Below are 22,580 nucleotides of genomic sequence, written 5' to 3' on the forward strand. Positions count from 1 at the left end.
TAGAAAGCATCAGCAGCAAGGCGTGCAGAGAAAAGTAAAGGACTGCAAAAATACAGCAGTCGGCAGCTTGCAGCATGGAGACTGCTCTGGCAGCCTAGTACGACAAATATTGCTTTCTTTGTGAAGAGGTCGAGCAAAGCCTAGTGGAAGCTATCTGAAGACCCACCCCACCCCCATCCCATTACAAATCCCTGAAGAACAAGGACTGTGCAAAGTGCTTTACAGGCACAGCAATCCATCTCAGAAGCAGCATTCTCAGAAAAGCAAAAGGTGGAGGGGGGGATGGGCGATAAGCATCAAAGAGCTGCAGTAATGTAGCCCTTGGATGTCTACTTTCTACCGCCACGATCCCAGGAGCACTTAAGGCAGTCTTCCATGAAAGAAAAATGTTTGAGCCCCCCCCGTCAGTCGCTCACTCACTCCTTTCCAAGGATGAGCACTGGTGTGCAGCACCAGGAAAACGGTTGTTCTAGTGCTAGGAAATACTGCCACCCCTCCCCCTGCCCCCTGCTGCAAAGGCCATGCGGTTTAGCAGCATCTAACAAAGGCAATCCACTCAGCCCAGCAATATGGTTCTTCTCTACTGATCATTCCTGTTGCTAAAGAGATTTAATTTTACTCAAAAAGGCTATATTCCACACTTTCAGAATTCTAGCAATAAGTAGAGCTTGTATTTCAAATTTTACCTGGGGTGGGATAAGTCACAGCAGCAACTACTAAGCCAGAGAGAACCTTTCCAAGCAGCACTAAATACTAGTAATGAAACTCTGGAAATACTTAAGATTTGTTACCACATATAACTCACTACCCACAAGATACATAGTCATAACTGCACTGCTAAAAAGCAGTTTTAAATATGAACTACTACATGGCTACCTAGGCTCTCTCACTTGCACATGTAAATAAATGTAAGAGGAAAGTACAAGTGCAACAATTAACTTGGGTAACTCCATTAATATTGCCTGCAGCAGTAACATACATTTTCTTTTTATATACAATACTCCCCCATCTTGACTTCTGGCAAACCAGTGGGAAGATCGGAGGAGTGAAGTCACTAAATAATGACCTACGTTTGAGTTTGACTTCAAATCCTTCAGAAGATGTGTGCAAATCCTGTTACTCTAGCAACTTTCTAAATTTATAAGAGCAATATTTAAAATATGTCCATATTTTTGGGCATTTGTGCCCCCCCCCCCTCCATTTTATTGGGCTTTGTCCAGACTTCTTGCACTAAGATGTTGAGACGTACGATTCTCACACAAATGCTTTTTGTTGGCAGCATGCAGAGGAATGCTACTGTAAAGACAGGCAAGCCACATCAGCATACAGACCGACTTAAAGATTCAGGCAGTTTTTAGGCATGTATTACAAGGGATAGTTCATTACAACATGGAAACTGTGTAAACTTGAGAAGGAAAAGTCTCACAGCTTTGGGTTTGTAACTGAATTTTAAAATTAAGTGGTTTAATATCAGTAAGATCCGCACTACATAGACCTTCACCTTACAGACCAAGGGATACCCAGTCCAGATCCCACTCTTAGATTTATGGTGGATCCCCAAAATGGACAGGCCTATTCAGAACACCATTCCTTCGCTCATACTATTCCAGTGATGGTGCACCCCAGACCAGTTAACCACGGGGTAAAGACTATAAAACATGGCAGAGTAGTACAGGATAAAGAATCTTTATCATGGCAAGCATATTACAGATTTGTACCCAACCGCAATAAAAGTACAGCTGTACATTACACATGCATCTCAGGTACAGCACTGAGGGATGTTACACTAGTAAGAGCAGTTTTGGGTACAGGATAGACCACAAGAGCAGAAGGGGTGTCAAAACTTTCCTTATAGCATAAAACCATGGGGGTAGTCTCAAAGGTCTTAAATCTTCTATTCTCTTAAAATAGAGAAACATTCTTTACAGGAGAAAGGTAGGAGAGGGAACATTTTCTCAGTCCCATTTAAAGCCATTACCTGAAAAATAACAGATGAGCACAAAATACTGTGGTATTTTAAAATTGCATAGTCACTGCTCCCTGCCCGAAAACAGACTTCACAAAATAAACAATTCAGAAGCCAGATCAGATTAAACAGAGATTTCAAAAGTTGCAATTAATATGACAGTTACATTTCTTTGCCCAAATGAAATAAGGCACAGAGAGTTCTAAACGTACACAGTGTTACGACTCGCTGCTGCAATACCCAGCGTATGACTAGTGTGCTTCTTTTCTTTCACGATGTACTCTCTCCCCCACACCTCTCTAAGGACTATGCCTAAATGCAAAAGTACATACTGTACTTGCTCGGTTACATTAGTCAAGCTCTAGGTCACATTAAAATTAGGAAATTATTGGGTCACCTCAAAACAACAATGTGCACTTTTCGCAATCACTTCTGAAAAGACCTAGGTATGCTGTGTCAACATCTGTGACTTACAAGCCTTACGGGAGCTTTGCCTTGCTGCAGAGTTTACCAGAGCAGACAAAGCACTCCTGAAAAAAAGATAAGTCTCCAGTCAGTGCCTTGAGGAGACTGACACCTAACCAGTCTGCAAAATTCAGCACCTCCCTCCATAGACGATGGGCATTTAAATACCTCTCCAAATGAAGACAAGTGTACACTACATGCAATCAAAACCCTTCTTATTCAACCAAGAGCCAGCATACTATGCTATTCCATCTGTGGCACTATAAACAGCGAAATGATGGTTACGGACTCGTGTCTTAGAAGTAATCTTCCAAGCAAGCAGACCACCAAAATTTGACAATTTTGTTCTCTCATTGTGAAGACTCTAACTCAGGAATTTGAGAGTCTGTCTTAAACTAAGAAAGCAGAAGGCTTGCTCACCGTAGAAAGCCTGATGCATTTTTGATAGTTTGGTATGAATAAAATGGGTGGGGGCTCTAACCAACTGTCAAAATATGACTTTTATGCAGATAACTTAAATGCACCTGTTATACAAAAAGTTGTGCACCAGCCTCAAATTCTGGAGGTATTAAGAATATCCCCCACAGCAAGCATGTTCCAGCATTAATATTGCAATGCACTGAGGCCATACCTTGGACCGTTTCCTAGAAACAAAGATTTGATCCCCATACATGTTGCAGTTCATACAGAAGCTTATCATCCCATGGCACTTACAAAACACAGAAGAAAAAAATAAATAAAATAAGTAAAAAAACAACTATCTCCTATACCCTAGCTAAATTTAACATTTTCTGCAAACACAACCCTAGATCTCGTTATTCATTCCTAGCCTGCTAATGCTCCGTTGATCATCTTGCTCACTTGGGCTACTTCCAGGCAGTCCAATCACCACCCAACATAATTCAAGTGTAGCTTGGCTGGCTGGCATTTTAATAAACTGGTCCTAAGTTTGTGCTGAAGAGCAAATTTGAAGTAATTCCTGAACCAAAACTAAACCAGTCACCTTATACAGAAGGACCAAGCCCAAATAAACTGAATATTCATACTGCAAAATTTCCAGCCACAAAAAAAAGTGTGTGCATCTGGGTCTAGTCATAAATCTCAGCACCCACCCCACCCCAATTATATTTCAAACTTCAACAAACTTAAGTATGAAGTTCAGCGGAAGGTACTTTTTCAATGGATAATAGGAGTCTAAATACCTCATGAAAATGGAAACAAATGCACACACTAGTCCGTGATCAAGAACAGAAATACCTTTCTTATGCTATCAAGATCCAGAATGCCAAAAGCATTCCATTCCTCATAGATGGCACTAAAGAAGTCACTCCCACCGAAACAAAAAATCAAAGTCTTCTTCTGAAGACTATAAAACGCCTTCTTAAGCAACCAATCCTCCTTATGTTACCCACCAGGGAGACAAATGCCAAGAACATAAAAAGCCATTTATGTAAGGGTTAAAGGGGTACACAGAAGCGACTCAAAAAAATAAAATATATAGACAAACACATTTTGAAGGACACAGGGTCATGAACCCAAATAACTCAAGTCTCATTTTGCTTCTACAGTGCCTGAGAAAAACTCAGGAAAAAGGTTAAAAGAAATGCAGTTACTCAGCCCAAACTTCAGCCCAAACTTCAGCCCAAACTTGGGACAGCTATGCGTTTTGGGGGTTTTCATTTCTTATGCAATTTCTGACCTGCCCAGGTCAGTACTAACAAAGCAAACAGAATACTATTTTTTTGCTGCTAAACTATGCTGGAAAATAAACCCCGAGATTGGGGTATTTAGGAAGACACCTGCTCAAGGAAATGCAAGCCATCTTTAAAGGTGAACAGATATATGGACTGCAATGCCTGTGGCACTTTGCGGGTAAAGGAACATTGGGTCTTCACTCACACACAAGGACAGTTTTGAAAGAATCTTGACCGACTCCACACTCAACTAGGCACCGTCTCAAAAACGGTGCTGCACAGCCCTCTACCTACTTCTCTGCATAAATGTTTTACCCAAAAACCAGGCTGGCAAAACACTCAGCTCAATATGCACATTAGAACACAAAAGGGAAAAAGTGGACACAAAATGAAACAATAATATTTGTGTGTTTCAGTAATGGGTGTACCTGCTGATCACAAGATTCCTTTACATGGCTCAAAGCAAGCAACCAACATGTTGGAGCCACACAATATGCAAGTGGGACATGGCAACACTCAAACCCAAGTCCCCAGGTTAACAGCCCCCAGTACATTAACTACTCTGCTGTACCACAGCTGTATTAAGGCATTTAAAATGCAGATCAATTTAGCATTGCTTGCTCAGACAAGAGAGCCAAGGGTCTTATTTCGTGGAATCTCACTGAGGAGAACCAAAGCGGATTGTCCTTGTTTCTCCTCTAAAGGAGGATGAAAAAATGGACCAAAAAATATAAGGCAAAAATCTGGACATTCTGCAAAAATCTGTACAATTGAGAGGTATGGCTGAAGCACTAAATGGTGAGCCTAGCCTCAGGTCACAACACACCACCCAACAAAATTTGCATTTAAAAAGAACCAAACCAAGCAGATTAGGGTGAGCTGTAAGGGGTACAACGCTGGTCTCACAGAAATCATTGTGGCTCACATGTTGGTAACAGCTATGCTGTTGGGTTCTGCCACAGATTCTACCACAGGCTTGCATGAAAATGGATTCTATAGTCCACAAGTATTGGGCTGTTTGATTAGTACATATGCTGCATTACAAACCCACAAAAACAACGCAATGTTTCACATCCTTGTTTTGCAACAGGATTATATCCTACAGCATCACACTGAAAGAGGACTATTTCATCAATTGTCAGCTCATATGTGTAGCTACTTTTCCAACAACTGTAAGTAGTGAATGCATACCCTCAACTTATTTGCCTCCTGAACTGCATGCCTAGTCTAAGTTCCCAACTGCCCCAAAGTACCATCTGGTTAAGTGACTTGCTCAAGGCCAGACAGTAGGCAAATCAAGGTGGACAAATTCAAAACCCTGTACCTTAGTCACAGGTTGGGCAACTCAGTTTTGAATCAAACAGCATGCTCTTTTAGAGAAATCCACTTCCAGTACAACTCTCCCAGTGGTTACTTCATCTCTCTGGAGTTTCTTCTTGGCCTTGTCCCTAGCTTAAATCACCACAAAATGTGACTGCTCTGTGCTGCCCCCTACTGACGGCCACCCAAGCCGCAAGAGAACTGTGAGACAAGAAACTGCAGTATTAAACTGACTCATCAGGTTCCTGCTTGCAAACAGTGGACACACTTGGGCACAAGTCCCACATTAAGCCACAGAAAGACAAGCCTACTCTAATGTGCAGCAAAAAATACTCATTACAAAGACAGCAAGCTTGTTGACGTGCACAAGTACCCAAACCGTTATAAGCATGCAGAGCACTTAAAATCAAGGTATACTTGGAAAAAACTCTCTCAAAAGGGCATGTCACCCCAAAAGACTGACCCTTCTTATAGAATCCTAGTAAAGTCATAAAAACCACATCAGCCACAGTTGGTCAGAGACAGCTGGGATTATGAACTCATTCCAAGCCTAAACATGGTTACTCACAAAAAAGTCTTACAAGCTCCCAGAAAAAATCCAATAAGTGTGACAAGAGACCTTGGGACACAGGTGGACAGTACTCTCTCCTTTAATCACATCGCCACAATAGTCAGGAAATCCTTCTGTGTGGCACACCATCACAAAAGGTTTCTCATCCAGAAAAAGAGGGGCCATTGTTCCCCTCTACTCATCACTCATTAGACCCATTATAGGAGTACAAAGCCCCTTTTGGTATGTACCTCAAGGCATCTACAACTGGAAAGGCTGCAGAAATACCTCACAAAGAGGATTACTGGCCTCAAACAGATGCCCTACGCAGACAGTCTCCAAAAACTCCAGCTTTGCTCCGTCGCATATCACCTAATCGATAGCCATGTCAAACCCAGAGCTGTTGGACATGCTCCACTTAAGAAATCCCAATCCCTCAGAGCTACACGCTCACCTTGTCACCACAATAAAACAGAACATGCTGGAGGGAAGGATTCCTGTCCCAGAGACTTCCCATACCCTGGAATAAACTACCTATCTATATAAAACAAAGTCCCTCATTAGCACTCTAAGAAAAAATCTTGATTGGATGGGAAATAGGAAATTCACCCTGGGGATCACTTCTGTGGTTCTGCTTGACAGTGGCACAGGAAAATAATTCTTGGTGGTAAAGCCAGGGTACCTTTTTGGCTGGGCTTGTATAGGCCCCAGGGCCGATAGGTACTACCTATGAACCTAAAAGCAGACCCCCCCCCCAACCTAATCTGATTTTTTTTTCCTTCAACCAGATGCCTTAACAGCTTTTGCAATTGGAAAGGTTAAATTTAACGTCCTTATGGGTAAAAGAAGACAACCACAACTGTGCCAGGCTAAAAGTACCCCTCCCCACTAATTGCCTGGGGTTAGAGGAGAGTTAAAACTGGGTTTTCTGCAGTACAATTATTTGGAGACAGATGGCTGGATGGCCTAGCAACACTATTTCCAATACTGGGCACCTAAACACAAGTCAAATACAGTCCAGCACTAACCATCTTACCTATCCAACCAGTACCAGCACTCCCCCTCTCCAACCAGTACCAGCACCCCCCCTCTAACCATCTTACCTATCCAACCAGTACCAGCACCCCCCCTCTAACCATCTTACCTATCCAACCAGTACCAGCACCCCCCCTCTAACCATCTTACCTATCCAACCAGTACCAGCACCCCCCCCTCTAACCATCTTACCTATCCAACCAGTACCAGCACCCCCTCTAACCATCTTACCTATCCAACCAGTACCAGCACCCCCCTCTAACCATCTTACCTATCCAACCAGTACCAGCACCCCCTCTAACCATCTTACCTATCCAACCAGTACCAGCACTCCCCCTCTCCAACCAGTACCAGCACTCCCCCTCAGCACTCCCCCTCTCCATGTAAATAAAAGGGGAAAAAAAGTGTAGGTACTTATCTGGCCAGCTGCAAAACTATTTTCCATTTTTGACAATCATTGTGCAAGGACACCAGTCAGTTCCTGCCCACCTTTGTGCAGCTAATATGCCTACTTCCCTTCATGGACTCCTTAAGGAATCACACAATTGTTAACACTCACTTCTCAAAACAGCAGCATCCAATACATTTCACTAGCCCAGTCCCCTAGAAGCACTAGTTTTGCATGCTAGCTTTCTTACCATAAATATTTGTAAGAGAGTTTGCTGAATTAATAATTTAAACCAGCTGAATCCAATTCAGATAGTATATGGGCCATAACTGGTTTTACAAGCTAAAAATCAACCGCTTCAGAGGTGCAAGGAACAACTGGAACCTTTCATGTCCAGGTGTGTTCCTGTGATAAAGGCCAACTGCTTATCACACAGCTCATAACATTACAAAAGTAAGAAGCCAAATAGGAAAATAAAAACTTGTTCTTTAAGATGAACATGCGCATGAAGTGCCAGGGGAGGAGTTACAAAATGAAATATTCGGATGAATTAATATTGCAGACGCTCAAAAATTCAGAGCCAAGCTCCCTACAAGTTCAGATAGAACTCGTTCACAATTATGCTACCTTCTAGCATCTCAAGTTAAGAGAAAAGGAATACAGTCAAGATGGAAATGAAAGGCCAGCCTACAGTGTACACTCATCAAGCTGGAGGCTAGACTTGCATTCAGATGCTCATGGAGATGCAGAGCAATATGAACTGCACATCTGCCCCACTACCAAACATTGCTTTAAACTACTCCAAAATAGGAAGGTACATGCAAGTCTCCCAAACTGGGGGGGGGGGGGGGGGTTCAATTTCACGTACAAAATACAAGGATTTCTAATCGACCACAATCACAGCAGAGGAAAAAAGAAGTCCATGGTAACATTTCTTATGCCAGTAAATTCCCCAAGAGTATTCCTCGCCTCTTCTCCTGAACCCATATGCTATAGTACTACAATGCACAGCATTACCAGAAGAGAGAGGGAAATGCCACCTGTACATCATAACTTGGGGCAAGTACTTCCATTCCTCTAAATGGAAATGGTCAACAACATTTGGAACATAAGGCAGGAAAGTCACAGCTGCAATGATCAATTAGAAAAAAGGGTCAAAGTACAAAACCACACACAACCGCATTGTCTGCCTGAACCAAACGATACATGGTTTCATTTAGATGGCAGAGCAGTTGGCTGGTTCAAGCAAATATTTTGCCAACACAATATTACAACTGCCCTAGGAAATGAGGGGTTTTGCAGCACAGGGATAGCACCACCAGAACCACACACATTAAAACCAACAGATTTCTAGGTGCCCGAAACATAGTACAATTAGCTTGTCTAAATCCTCTTCCAGCTTTCATTATGGCACTAATTTATACACTGCTGCACCCACATTAGTGTCCACCCCCCAATACAGCAGCTACAGCACCCTGCCTCAGCAACCCTGACTTACAGCACAGTGTCTGTTCTGCAGTGCAGTCAGTCACAATGAGACATGTTCTGCACAAAAAAAAGCACTTCAAATCAAAGGCCTGAGCTGTCACGACTCCAAATTTCTCCTTTCACCTCACACATTAAAACCACTGTGCATCTCTCAAGCCCCTCCCAACACCACTGACACTATTCTAAAGACACAAAAGAACAGAACATTCAGCTGCCAATACATAGAAACCCTGACTGTTCTATAGAAGGAGAGCATAAAAGCTTTGTCAGACGGGGGAGGTAAAAGTAGGAGAGAAATACATATACGCATGCACTCGCAAAAATGTAGTACTTACAATCAGAATGGAAACCTCCAACGCATGAAAGACAGGACTCCCCCCTCATCCAAAAGCAATGGATCAACTAAAGGTGACATATCAGTAAATTACTGTACATGATTAGTTCTAAAGCTGCAACTATGGTCGGTGCAATTTGCAGTGCACACGCACACACCTTGTGCATCCATTCCTAATAAAATCTGAATCGATGCTGCAAACCACTGACCAACAGTGATGAAAACATGAAAGTCTATCCCAACAGGCATGCCAATGAGCCATCTTCTTTAAACATCCATTTAGAGCCCAATCACCACCAAAACTGGCATGACAAAACCCAGAACCATGCTTGCTGTACCTCAAGTTTCTAAGACAAAGATAAACAAGCAGTATGAATAGCTTTGAACTTCAGAGAATATTAATCTCCATGGCAAATTACCTTACCTCAAAGCAGTCCAAAGGTGGTTCTTTAACCACATTTAAAATGCAGAGGACATGGGGATATAATTCAGTCAGGACCCTATCCACAGCCACACAAAAATGAAACCAGGAATATTATGGCAACCTTGGTGAAGGTGTGTAACTTTAGTCATGAACTTCACTGCAAATCTAGTGAACACTATCCAGTTTTAGTTCCAAAGATGCACAGAATTAATTGAAGACTAAGCTTATTTACTCTCAGCTGGGGATTGGGGTCAATTGCTCCCAGTTATCAAATGTAGACAGAGTCAGAGAGCAGTCACCCCAAATATGTACTTTTCTTCACATGTAGAGTCAAGTCCATTAAGTGAGGACCTTTACCAGTTTCATAAGAAAAAAAAAAAAATCAGGAAGACACAATATTAAAAATTACAGTTAAAGTGTCTACTGTAAAACAAATCAGCTTAAAAAAAATCTGAATGCGTAGAAGCACCTATGCCTTTAAGTGCTCAGATGAGCTCAGAATATAAGCCAACCAAGAAAAATATTAATGCCTTCAACAAAAATGAAACTGGGGAAGAATAAACAGTGGGGGAAAAAAAAAAAGTCTTCTGTCCTGAAAATACCATAAGAGCAAGTTCATTGCGAATCCGCATGCTAGGACTCTAAAGAAGCAGTGCATTCAGAAGCAGAAAAAAAGAAATGGTGCCCTCACACGCCTGAATCAGGTTCATTGATACAAGTGCTTAAAATTCTATCCCTGGCAAACAAAAGGCCACCTCTGTGGTTATTTCAAGCAAGCAATTCTTAATTCAAATCACGACAAAAGGTCAGCGGCAAAGACTGACAGGAGAAATTGGCAGGAAACAACTCCTCCTCCTGCATGTGTTATTCAACACCCCCTCTTCTGTAGCAGTTACCACACAAACACTATAGAGCTTTTCACATCTAATCTCCTGCTACTGGCTTCAGTGTTCTGCCCGCTAAAAGCTGACAGATGCAGCAGTTATACCAACCATATAATGGTGAAGCTCAGAGGGTAAAATCCAACTACAGTCAGACATGGTGTGTGGTTTTTACTCAGGTAAAAACTCTTGTGCTATGGTCAGTTTAAGCTCTAAAAATGTTATAAGCAGAAAAAAATAAACACCACAAGATGCTGTATTCCTGTCTCTTCTGCTTCACACGATAGCAAAAATCGCACCCAGCAAGAAAAGCCAAGCTCTTCCTTACCACTCCTGAACACAAACACCTTCAGAATGTTACACAAGTAACTTGTACTGACAGAACTGTGCGTACTGGCTGTATGAAACAGGAGGTGGTAATTTGCTCACTCACTCTCAGAACAGCCTGTCCTACGGATTTCGCAGAACTAGATGACTCACAGAAGAACACTACTTCCATCACTATCTGCATGTTCCTGATATGCTAACATTTCACCGTGAACCATCTTGCAACAAAAAGCCCCCCCCCCCAAAAAAGGAGATTCTGTAAATCCTCTCTCCACAAAGAATCTAGCTCTTCTCTCAAACAGGAGATAAAGGAATAAATCTACCTGATCAGGAGAGACTACAGATTCTGTTACACTGTACACTTCTGTATATGGCACCTGAGTATTGTGGTTTCATTTGGTTATAACTGCAGGAATATAAAACACAAATTGAAACATCTTCCCCAAAGAATCAACATTTTGGAAAAATAATACTGGTTGCTAAAGTGACACATTAGGTTGTAGCAAATTGTTGCAAGTATATAAAGTTTAAGCTCAACATATGAAGTACAAATGTTACTGTATTCTCCTTTTGGGTTCATGTTCAGAGAACCCAAAAGGTCACAGTAACCTCCTCAAAAGAAATGCAGTCTTATAATGAAAGGGCACGTTATGGGGCTGGCCGAAAAGAACACAAAAAAAAAAAAAAAAAAAAAAAAACAGACCACAGACCAGTTATCCTGTAATCCTGGATCTGCTCTTGCTTTAGGATTCCCAACTTGGAAACTGTACAAGACTGTGCAAGTCACTGAATAGTGCTCCTAGGTCAACTTAGCACTTGCACCTTAAATAGGCCTGTCGCCTGACCCCCACCATCTCAACTCTATATACCATCCCTTTACTCTGAAAAAAGCCATACGTTTCTGGCAAACACATTACCGAATAGTCCATTTAGTAACTTCTGCACTCTTGCTGCTACCTTCTGCACTCTTGCTGCTAATATAAACACTAGTTCTTGTAACAGTTCACTTAGTTACACAACATTGTAAATGAAAACTTCAAGGAGGCAAGTTGTTTGAACAAGTTTACAGCTGCCAAATCATAACTCAACCCCCCCGTTACCACTCAGTAACCCTGATGTTTGACTTACGATGTTAAGTCATGGGTTCCTACACTGTACATAATCTAAATTGCATCCAAACACCTATAAAAAAAAAACTGTAGTTTTGTTTCAAGATCCAGCTAATCCTACTACCTTTACTACCCATCACAATCAAACTTGAATGCAAACAGCTGCTGCAGCACAGGGGGAGAAAAAAAAAAAAAAAAAAAAAAACTTACTGTACTGTCCTCAAATTAAATATAATTTTAACAAGCTCCCAATGTGCTAATGGATCCACATTCAGGCAATCATTCTGATGGAGAGCAAGATGAGGAGTACAAAACACTATCAGCATTAAACTCACTAAAAGCACAATGCTAAGGAGCTGTACAAGTTATTCACCACCCCCCAATGGATTTAAGCCATGTAAGCAACATTATCTGTTGATTATTCATTGATTTCCCACTATTGGTGTGTGTGTGTAGGGGAATAATCAGTTACCTCTGCCTTGTCAGTGAACCAATAGTACAAAGCTCCTTTGTTCCAGACTCACATCTTGTCAAAAATCACGTGAGAAATCATACGCCGACATTTACACAGCTGCTAGTAATATGAATGAAAGATGCATTTACTTCTCTATAGCAGCACCATAAATCACTATCAAAGATGGCCCCACCCATCACGTACAACATGGACAAACGTACAGAATTTCAGCTATAAACAAAAAATATAAAACTGTTGGGGGGGGCATGGAAACCGTTTCAAAAAGAATGTGAAAAAACACTAACAGTGTGGACTCTTGACTCCCAATATTCAATTTTGTACCCATAGGAATGCAGTTTAATGTACTCATCAGGGTACATCTGAGAATGAGTGAATATCGGCCGAAAGTAAAATGAGTGCAACCACATACAATGTACATGTACCTTTAGCTGTACAAGCTTGTGGCACTGCACATCCATAAAGTTACATTACTCCATTTTGGCATTCCACATTTAAATGGTCACTGTAGGTTTAGTATCGATGTGCCCTTGGTCATAATCAGATATACTGTCAAACTTTGCCAGCACATGCTCCAACATTGGTGACAGCACTGCTGAAGATAGGTCACTGCGAAGTCCCTGACTAAAATACATTGTGACCAGTTAGGTAGGGTTTTATTTCTAGAACAAATAACTAATCCAGGAGTCCATACAAAGGATCCACTGACAGGAATGTTCAGAAGTAAATCTTTGATGTTACTGTTTAAAGAAATATAAAGGTTACTGCTGAAAATATAATTGAATGAAAAAAAAAATTGTTATATTGGATATGTATATGAATTTTGATATGTTACTCTATCTTGGACTGGGTTACACTTGCCAATGGTGTCTTCATAATTCTCATGTGGGTAAATTTGCTGGGATATATTTATCCAGTCTAAAATATTTTTTTCTAGTAACTTTATCTGACCTTGTAGTTGCACGTGTAAGCCATGTTAATCCACATGGGCTGACAATGGGAAGAAAAGACAGGATACAATGCAATCCAACATGCAAGATAAGCCACCATCACTTAAACAAAAAAATGTTGAGGCAGTGTCTGATAGAACCCTTCCATTTAATGCCATTTGAATTATGACCGAATCCCACAACGTTCAGCCAAGTTTTAGGGCAAATAGAAAAAAAAAAAAAGTTAACCACAAAAACTACATAATTGGATGCAGCATGACAGCACTTTAACAGCATCTAAAAGTAGAACTGATGTAAGGCAGATGGTGCACAGAGTTAAGACGGGGAGTTATAATTTTCTTGGGGTACAGGGCTTGAAACCCTCAGCCCTCATTTGCCTAATGTGTGATGCTGAGCAAAACGCTTAACCAAACATTGCTCCTGGGTTTCCCCTGAATAAAAAGGGACAGTAGTTCCAGTGGGCTTACCTGGTTAACAAATGGGTATTATTACCTCACAAGACAACTGCAACAATTGGAAAGGCCGCAGAAATACTTCACTAAATAGAATCACAGATGCCCTATGGTGACTGTCTAAAAACATACTCCAACTATACTCTGGCACATATCGTCTACTCAGATCTCTGCTTAACATAGAAGGCCATGTCAAACCCAGCGCTGTCGGGACATGCTACACTTGAGAAGCCACACACTCCATGGATCTAAACCTTGTCATCACAATGAACAAAACATGCTGGAGGAATAAGTTCCTGACCCAGAGACTCCCCATACTCTGGAATAGACTGCCTATAACATGTCAAGCAGAACGCCTCTTTTGCCCTCTTCAAAAGGAACCTTGACGATTGGATGGGAGATAGAAATTCACCCCAGGAATTGTTATGACTAGACTTGTATAGACCCTAGGACCAATAGCCTAGTACCAACCTATGAACAGCCCAGACTAATATACAGTAACCTTAAAAAGTGAAGTATTGCAGATATTAGCAGACGAAAGTCATCTTTAGATGGCTAGCACACAGTATGGTTTACTCAATGTGTTCTCCAATACTGGCACACAAAATTATACTCCTTGTCCCAGAGAGTGTATGATGGCATAAAGTTTATTAGCTGCCAAAATGTCATCACAGACGAGACATTTTCCCCATTGTCTAGTCTCCCCATTCACTCAATGGCAGCACAGTAATTCCAGTTATTTGCCTGTTTGTGGCAAGAACGTCAATAAGGGTGCAAGTTGTTTTAGATGTTTCGGTTTCTTGCTCTACCCAACAACTTGCTTCAAAGACAGCTTACAATGTACCCGATACTGCAGCAAACTACACAAGAAAATTAAAGTCAAGCTTTCACAGAATGACAAAATGGCATCTGGAGAGATTGGAACCTGGTACAGGCCGGAAACGTGAGGAGTAAATATTTTTTTACGTTGCAGACTTTGTTGGCTATATTAACAGTTTCGTTATTGTCCACTAACTGTCTGTTTAACCAAAAATTCCACCATCTACTTCATATTTCACAATAGTTTACACTACCAGAGTTTAAAAATGGGTCTAATTTGGAGCCTTCTCCCTAACCAGATATTTGCTTTGTTTCCAAAGTAAACGGCTGAGGGTCAACCATACAGAGAGCATTTTACCAAATGGTGCGAGGGTTCGTTTTAAAACGTTTCCTCGTACCATCAGGAAAAAAAAGGAACAAAAGGTGAGATTCTGGTTTCAGAGACCTCACACATACCAGCTGGAGGAGGCGGGACAGCAGTTGGTGGTGCTATGACGTACCCTAGCATCGGGCGGGATCGCTACCCGTGGGACGCTATAATATGGCCATGGGGGCGGGGCGGCAGACTGTAGCTTACAACTCCCCCTACTGCAATGACGTCAAAGATTCCAGGAAGACTAGGCCCGGACGAAGCAAGTTCGAACAGTTCAACTGTTTCTTTCCAAATGCGGGGGGGTCGTATTTTGTCGCTCCCTCATCCAATTGCTTACTAGCATAGTGATACAAAGGACAAACATCGCATACATAATCTCACCAAGCCCGATGCCTCTAACACAAGCAACACTTAAAACCTTAAAACAAAGCCCTAAGGTGGTATAAGGAGATAAAACGCCACATTCACATTACGGCTGAACTAAATATAACACAGTACTATACAAAAGAGGTATGACAAACAATCGCGAGTGCGTTCTTACCTGAGTTTCGGTTAAACTCTCCAACGCTTGCATTACTGACTGTTCTGGTCTAGATGCTTGTGACTGCAAAAACAAAGGATACACAAGGAAATAGCCATCAGGTGTGTCGCGGAGTTAATTATAACCATACATTAGCACACACACAGTCTTTAAGCCATAGCTCTCAACCTTCCATCTCCAAAATGAGGAACTCTAGACCTCAATGTGGAACACATACTAACGGCTTACTAACAACTTTAACTAGGAAGGCATTAGGATGGTTAAAATATGCTGGTCAGGATCTTTTAATGAACTAATATGATTCATTTCCATTTACCATAGATTTCACTTAAAAAATCCTAATACTGAACGTGTGACAGTCTTTTAATGTGGAACATTGAGGAACATGAACTTTTTAAGACCTCAAATGAGGTATGTTCCTCATAATGAGATACACTTGAGAAGTATGCTTTAAGCCTGTAGAAATATTAAATTACATACTGGAAGAGGAGGTTAACCCCCTACAAACAATGCAAGCAAGCTGTAACACAATTGTTTTATTAACAACATGTGTGCAAACTACATTTAAAGTAACATGCTGCAAAAGAGCGCCAGCTAGACACACACCAATGTGTTACGGCTCGTACACAATCACTACACGCACCACAGACCCAGTAATCTATCAAATCAGAAACTACTTACCATTAAGCCTGCCTCTACAGTGGGGACGAGGGTGAGTTTGCTTCCTTCAACAACGCCAAAATCTTGCAGACTTCCAGAAGTGAGTCGCCTATAAAAGAACAAACTCGTGGATAACTATCTCCCATCTAAAATGCCTCTGAAGTAGACAAAAATCAATTAAACATGAGTTATGTGCAAATAAGGAAAATAAAAAATATCAGCGTGATCAGGTTACTGGAAGGTGCATGCAAAACTATTGTACAAGCACAGAGTTAGTCAAATAATTGCCAACAATACAGGCTCTATGAGAAGCCCTGGCAGCGATACTTTGGGTGACTGCATTTCAGGTTGACAATGTTACCTTCATCTTCAGCTGACTAAAAGAATATTGGGCAGTACTTAAGTGCAATACCGCTTTTCTAACCCACTTTAAGTTTTGCATCACATCAAGTACTAACCCAAAACGTATGAGGTGCTAGACATTACTTAGAACTTGCTTCGAAGTGACAGTGAGAAATGTTTCTGTGAAATGGCTACTGCAGTAATCAGTCACTAGTCACACTGCAGATGGCTGTGAGGAAGGTGGCTGCCAATTAAAACTGGTACAGCAATTAGTGAAAATGCCTCGTTTTCTCAAAACTCTAAAAAGGCCACAAAATTCCCAGTACAATTAGAGACTGCAGCACTATCTTACTTTCACTCCGGGTAGCCCTTAACGTAAGGATCGAATATGGGGCATCTTAGCAGTGAGTGGTATGCATAGATGGCAGATCAATTTTAAATTAAATAGAAACTTAACACAGAAAAGTGCCTTGGGAAGGCAGGAAACTCGAAAACAGGACAGGCAACACCCCAGGGTAGTACTATAATTGGAAATTTGCTCAAAAACCACTATGGGGTTCATTTGTTGCTCAACAATACCAGAGAGCATGGGAGGGGGTGTAGTGCCAGAAAGGCTGGTCAGAGTAAGCAGTGGGGGAGGGTGATTAGCTGCAGCACAGTTCACACAGTAAGAGGGAATGTTCTTTGTCTCGGAAAGCTACTTGTTAAGCCCTCCCCAGCCCCCAAGTTCTGTAAAGATGTACAAGGAATCCACTCCAGATCATAAGGGTCAAGCGCGCGCGCCCCGTCCTCAAACGAACATAATCAATCCCCTCCAACACCCCCCGATCGTCTACCCCCTTCAGCGGCCCCATAAACAATAAGTGCAAACAGCTACTGAAACAAAAAGCACTTTTACCATTTATAATTCATCACAACAGTTTATACCACCAGACATGACTAGAATCCCTCTGCAGAACATGAAACTAACTGCACACTCATTAGCAAAACGGTATGAAACAAAAAGCCAGTGAAGAACACAAACGGGCACAAAATGTAGTGCAAACTCCAAAGGTCAACATGCCAGTCACAACACGGGAGATTACGTACGTTTCTTTGTGCAGCAGAGTAAGTCTTTCCTTTGGAACCTTAAGCCTCTGAGACAGCCTCCTCTTCAGTCCTTCCACCGTCTCCTCCAGGGGGACGGAAAGCTCATACCGGGTCCCAGTGGTGGTATTGATGTACAAATTCATGGAGGGCTCGCTACTGCTGGGCACGGCCTCGCAGGATGGAGCTCCACGGCTACTGCAGCTCCTAGCTGTAGGACGGTGGTCCATTCGATGATCCGAACACTGAGGGGGGATCAAGTACAAAAGGAAGGAAGAGAGCTCTGGGCAATCACTGTATCCAACACAGTCCTGTTTTGAACAAAAGAAAACAGCTGATTAAAATGCGGCTAGGATGAACATCCAAAAACACATCCTTGATTCAGTTTGCAGTGCAGTCAACCAAGACCAGTTCGCATCAGGCTACTCTTTGTAAATATCCCAGTGGAAAGTTAACCCTAGCAGTTTGGTTGTCTTTTCCATCCACTCGTGGTGCAAGTTTCACACGAGGGGGGGGGGCGAAAGGCAATTCGATGTACCAGGACTGCCTTTAGTTACAAGGATCCTAAACACTAGCAGAAACGGAGAACTGGGAGCTTAAAGCACCCTAGAGTAGCATAGAATCAGTACAGCTGAATTACCACTTACTCAGCTTCTGTGATCGCTGAACAGTCACTGCAATCCCTACAGCTACGCGAAGCTCCGGTGTGGAAATTGAGAAAAAAAATGTATCAACCTTGAAACGCCCAGTATACCTCCCACTAGCTCGCAACTATTAGCCAATCAATAGGATTTAGAGGGGACAGACGTATTCAGTATTTCTCCAATCAGTGAGAGATTATTAGTCACCACGTGGTGAGCACTCAAAATGCTTAGTAAAGTGCATACGCCTTTTCATTGTAATGTCCAATCAAAACTTGGAAGCATGAAATACTTAGTTCGGCTCCGCCCTCCATGAACTTTAAAGCCATTCATAATATATTCACCTGACACAAAAGGGCTTTCTACCTAAGTCACGGATTGCTGCAGCATCTAATTCACAGGGCATGTGAGGTGGGCGGGACATAAACCAGATTTTTAGGGGGTGATTCTGCAAACTGCATTAGTAGTGCCAAATACTGGAAGGAAAGGGTGCGAATATACTATTTTTTGGAATCCAATTCTACGAATGTGTATGAAGACCTCGACACATTATGATAAGTTGATAAATATATGAATGCATCGTTATGTTTCTGCTTGCCGACCCGTACTTCTTAACTGCTATGATTTTGGTACAACACTATGCTTTGCTCCTCCTAAATATATTTTCTAACTAAACTCAGAGATGTTCATAGGTACACACCTTATTAAGTAATTTATACCCATACAAAGATTCACTGACTATATAGGGTATGGTGTATGAAAACCTTTTATTTTTCCTGATTCTCTGTTACGATTTTTAAAGGACAATGGTACTATTTTTAAGTATGTTTGTCTTACTTGATCTTTTACCTGGTATTTTCTCATCACTGCCCCCTTAAGAATTTGGTGGGATTGGGGTGAGGGTTTGCTGTTTGGTTACTGTGCTTCAGAAAAGGGGCACATACAAATGACGTCTGAACGTCTCCCAAATGCAGGACAGGGGCAAATTTGGTTACTCACTTAAGGTACATCACCGTGTAGTATCGCGGACTGTTAAGACAACTTAATGGTTATTGTGGATAGAAACAGAAGTTCTGTTATGCTTCGGGGTGGAGAAATAACGAACTACTAGCTCTTTCTGGTCAGCCGACTATTAGACAACTGACTGGTTATTGTGGATATAAATAGAAGTTCTGTTATGCTTCAGGGTGGAGAAAAAACGAACTACCTAGCTCTTTCGGGTCAGATGGTGACGCTGGCGGTTTAATTCGTTTTCTGTTTGTTGTTGCACCGAAAAATATTGGATTTTGCAACTCTTGGTTTAACAGACATGTGGGAGTTTTGCTAAAGGGTAGGGTGGAGCTTCTGGAGCAGAATCCCAAGTGGTTAATCGGTAACGCCAAACAATAAAACTGTTTGCCTTATTTGGAAATCAAGAATAAACTGCTTCTTAACATGACTGCTGCATAAAGTAAATTTTAACGTCGACAATAGTGCATACTGGATTTTGCCTAAGACATTTTATATGAACCCCCTAAGCAAAAGTTGCAGGGCACACTTGATTATCATTTTGTTTTTTGGTGGTGGTGGGGGGAGTTGCAACATAATATTATGGAACCATTGCTGGCAGGCAGTGGAGGATACACATGACAAAATGTATCATTTGAGGCAATGACAATAACAGGAAATCCAACTTTGTCTACCTCATATTACTGAGGGTTTAAAAGCAGTAATGAAGTTTGCCAGACAAACTCTGTTCATACATTATAAGTCTACACATTAGAGATGCCACATTCCCCAAGTATTTGACCAACTCCTAGGTTTCAAGCGTCACATGGGTGTAATAAGTAAGCTACATTTTTATTTTCTTAGCTTTCCAAAACTATCCATACCACAGACAGAAGGTGAAAACACAACACTGTGCAATAATTCGTGATCCGTAGTTATTCTACTGACAATGTTTCAAACTTCTTCGCCGTTTTGCGGGATGTTACTGGGTATGGCCCAAACGGAAGTCCATGTTATTGGTTACAGTGTATAACTACAAAGCAGCGAAGGTTCGCTTCACATCTGCTGCTGTATCAAAGAGACGTTTAGACAACAACTACTGATGAAAATATCGCTGTTCAGACGATGGATGGAAGGAAATACCCAAAGCGGTGCCAGCCGAAGGGTAGGAGCGCCGTCTAGTGTCAGCTCTTGGGAAGCAACACGCGCAAAGTGAAATCGTGAGCCCGCTTACGGCAGCACGTGTGACCCGTATTGAACCTCCGGACTTATTTAAGGCCTGCCGGCGGCTGTGCCCTTGTTGGTGCAGTTTAGGGCGGAGCTTAACGTCACTCCTAAAGGACAGCTCGGGCTTTGAGGCATCACCAAGAATGGGAATTTGCGGTCCACGCACGAACTTTCAAAGAAAGGTCTCCCTGCAGAGAAATGCATACTGTAATGACATTTACTATTTATATCATATTCTTCTCATTTCGAAACAGATCTGACTAGGATGAGAATGACACCGACTGCCCACCTAACATAATCCAATAGTTATTTATCACTTGGGATGGGGATACATTTTTTATTTGCAGCAGGTGAGCGGACTGGACCCCATACGTTCCATGTTAGTCATGAACCTAAGTATAGCCATTGTTCAAGTATTAATCATAACATCGGGGAAATGATTGGCATTTAAAGAATGTTCACCCCCCCCCCCCCCCCCCACACACACACACACACTTTTTCCAGGTTACGGTTAATAAGAGAAAACATCACAGACAGCAGGTTATAGAGCTCCCACTAATGTGATGGATTATAGACTACAAATAGGTTACAAAATATATAACATTCCACTCAAATCTGGAGTTTGAACTAAGTGTGATAAAGTTTAGTTTTAGCACAAGTTAATGCTGTAGCCCAGAACTGGATTTAGACCCCACCTCCACATGGTCTACGTTTGGCATATCACTTTATGTAATCATTCATGTTTTAAAACAGCGTGTTGGGGTGCACGTTATAAATGTAGGTGCACTTCTTCCCTAAATTTGTCACCGGAGCTGGCTAGCGATCGGGAAGCTGATGTGTAATTCTAAAAAAAAACCCTATACATTTGCATTTTGTACCTTTCACTAATCCCGTTTTTAATGACTTTTGTAAGTCCTGGCAACTCCTGAATCTATTCACTATTTCTGCATCTACTCAGCAGATCGTCCGCATTGTGATGGAAAAGAAAGAGAGTGATCCGATTTTAAAATCTGTCTAAAGAATAATGTTTATATCCGAAAATAAACTACTTAATTTATAAATAGTAGTTTGTGTACTAACTTGTAATTTAATGCATTTATCACTACATTGTATTACAGACTCCATTACTTTTCTCCCATGTGTAACGTTCGCATGTCTTGATCTTACTTACCTAGCTTGGCTGATAGTGCAAATCCACATAAAATGAGTAGTAAAAAGGGAAAACAGTAGATCCAAAATGAATAAATCCCACCAAAAGGCAAATGAATAATCCTCAAAGAGACAGGACCAAATTAAATCCTTAAGGAGCGTTTCCACGTGTCTTCATTGAGAAAGCATGCAAGCTTAAGTTCTTCCCCTAGTTGACCAGTTTCTTTCACCCACCTTTCAGGATAAGACTTGTGTATGTAATACTGCACAGGAAAAAGTAGCAGTTTTAATCCCCTTACTTCTGGCTGGAGGTTTTAGCTCCTTGAAGGTCCATGAACACGCAGCGTCAGCAGTCATATTTAAGGAGGCTCTGCAGAGTTACCGCCCCCCGTTCGACAGAAACCATTCAACACCGGGGCTGTACAGTGCATCTGACCCCTCCCACTACTTTCATAACAAAATAGTATCCAAAGTTACACCTTACTAAACAACTCAGTTATGTTCTTATTACATGCGAGGCTAATGGATTTTTGTTATCAGACAGTTCCTGGCCTGATCGTTTTTTTTAATCTTTTTTTATCTGTTATAGTAAAAGTATCGGATACGTGTTTTGTAACACAAATTGCGTTCCTCCATTCATTCATAGAAACTTTGGTGGCAAATGAAAGGCTACTTGTCCAGCTACCGGATATTATTATGATGATGCTTCTCCCAAGAACCCCCCCCCCCCCCCACACACACACACACACACACGCACGCACACCGTTGCGTCTATAACTGTTCCATGCGCTCATGAGTAACGATATTGTTTGTTACTGACCCTGCCATACCTCTCAGCTTACTTGGTCAAAAATTCTGGATTAAGCCAAAAATAACAGAGACATTTGCCCCATAAATCTT

At 41.6% G+C, this 22,580-nt stretch overlaps 1 protein-coding gene across 4 annotated transcripts in view; it reads right to left on the reverse strand.

Moving 5' to 3' along the window:
* The window catches only part of MIDN (midnolin), a 46,654-nt gene extending 24,722 nt beyond the window's left edge, over positions 1 to 21,932 (reverse strand). The window contains exons 1-4 of one of the 4 annotated variants that reach the window (XM_044053803.1): positions 21,915 to 21,932; positions 17,680 to 17,987; positions 16,270 to 16,357; positions 15,589 to 15,651 (exon numbers count right to left, since the gene is read on the reverse strand). In XM_044053803.1, the coding sequence (XP_043909738.1) occupies positions 15,589 to 15,651; positions 16,270 to 16,357; positions 17,680 to 17,906 (378 nt within the window). In that variant the 5' untranslated portion in view covers positions 17,907 to 17,987; positions 21,915 to 21,932. The other 3 variants (XM_044053801.1, XM_044053805.1, XM_044053802.1) reach the window with 3 other exon arrangements.
* Between the last annotated feature and the right edge of the window lie 648 nt (positions 21,933 to 22,580).

Source organism: Protopterus annectens, chromosome 13.part0, assembly GCF_019279795.1.
Source record: "Protopterus annectens isolate FY-2018-M chromosome 13.part0, PAN1.0, whole genome shotgun sequence".
Lineage (NCBI taxonomy): Eukaryota > Metazoa > Chordata > Ceratodontiformes > Protopteridae > Protopterus > Protopterus annectens.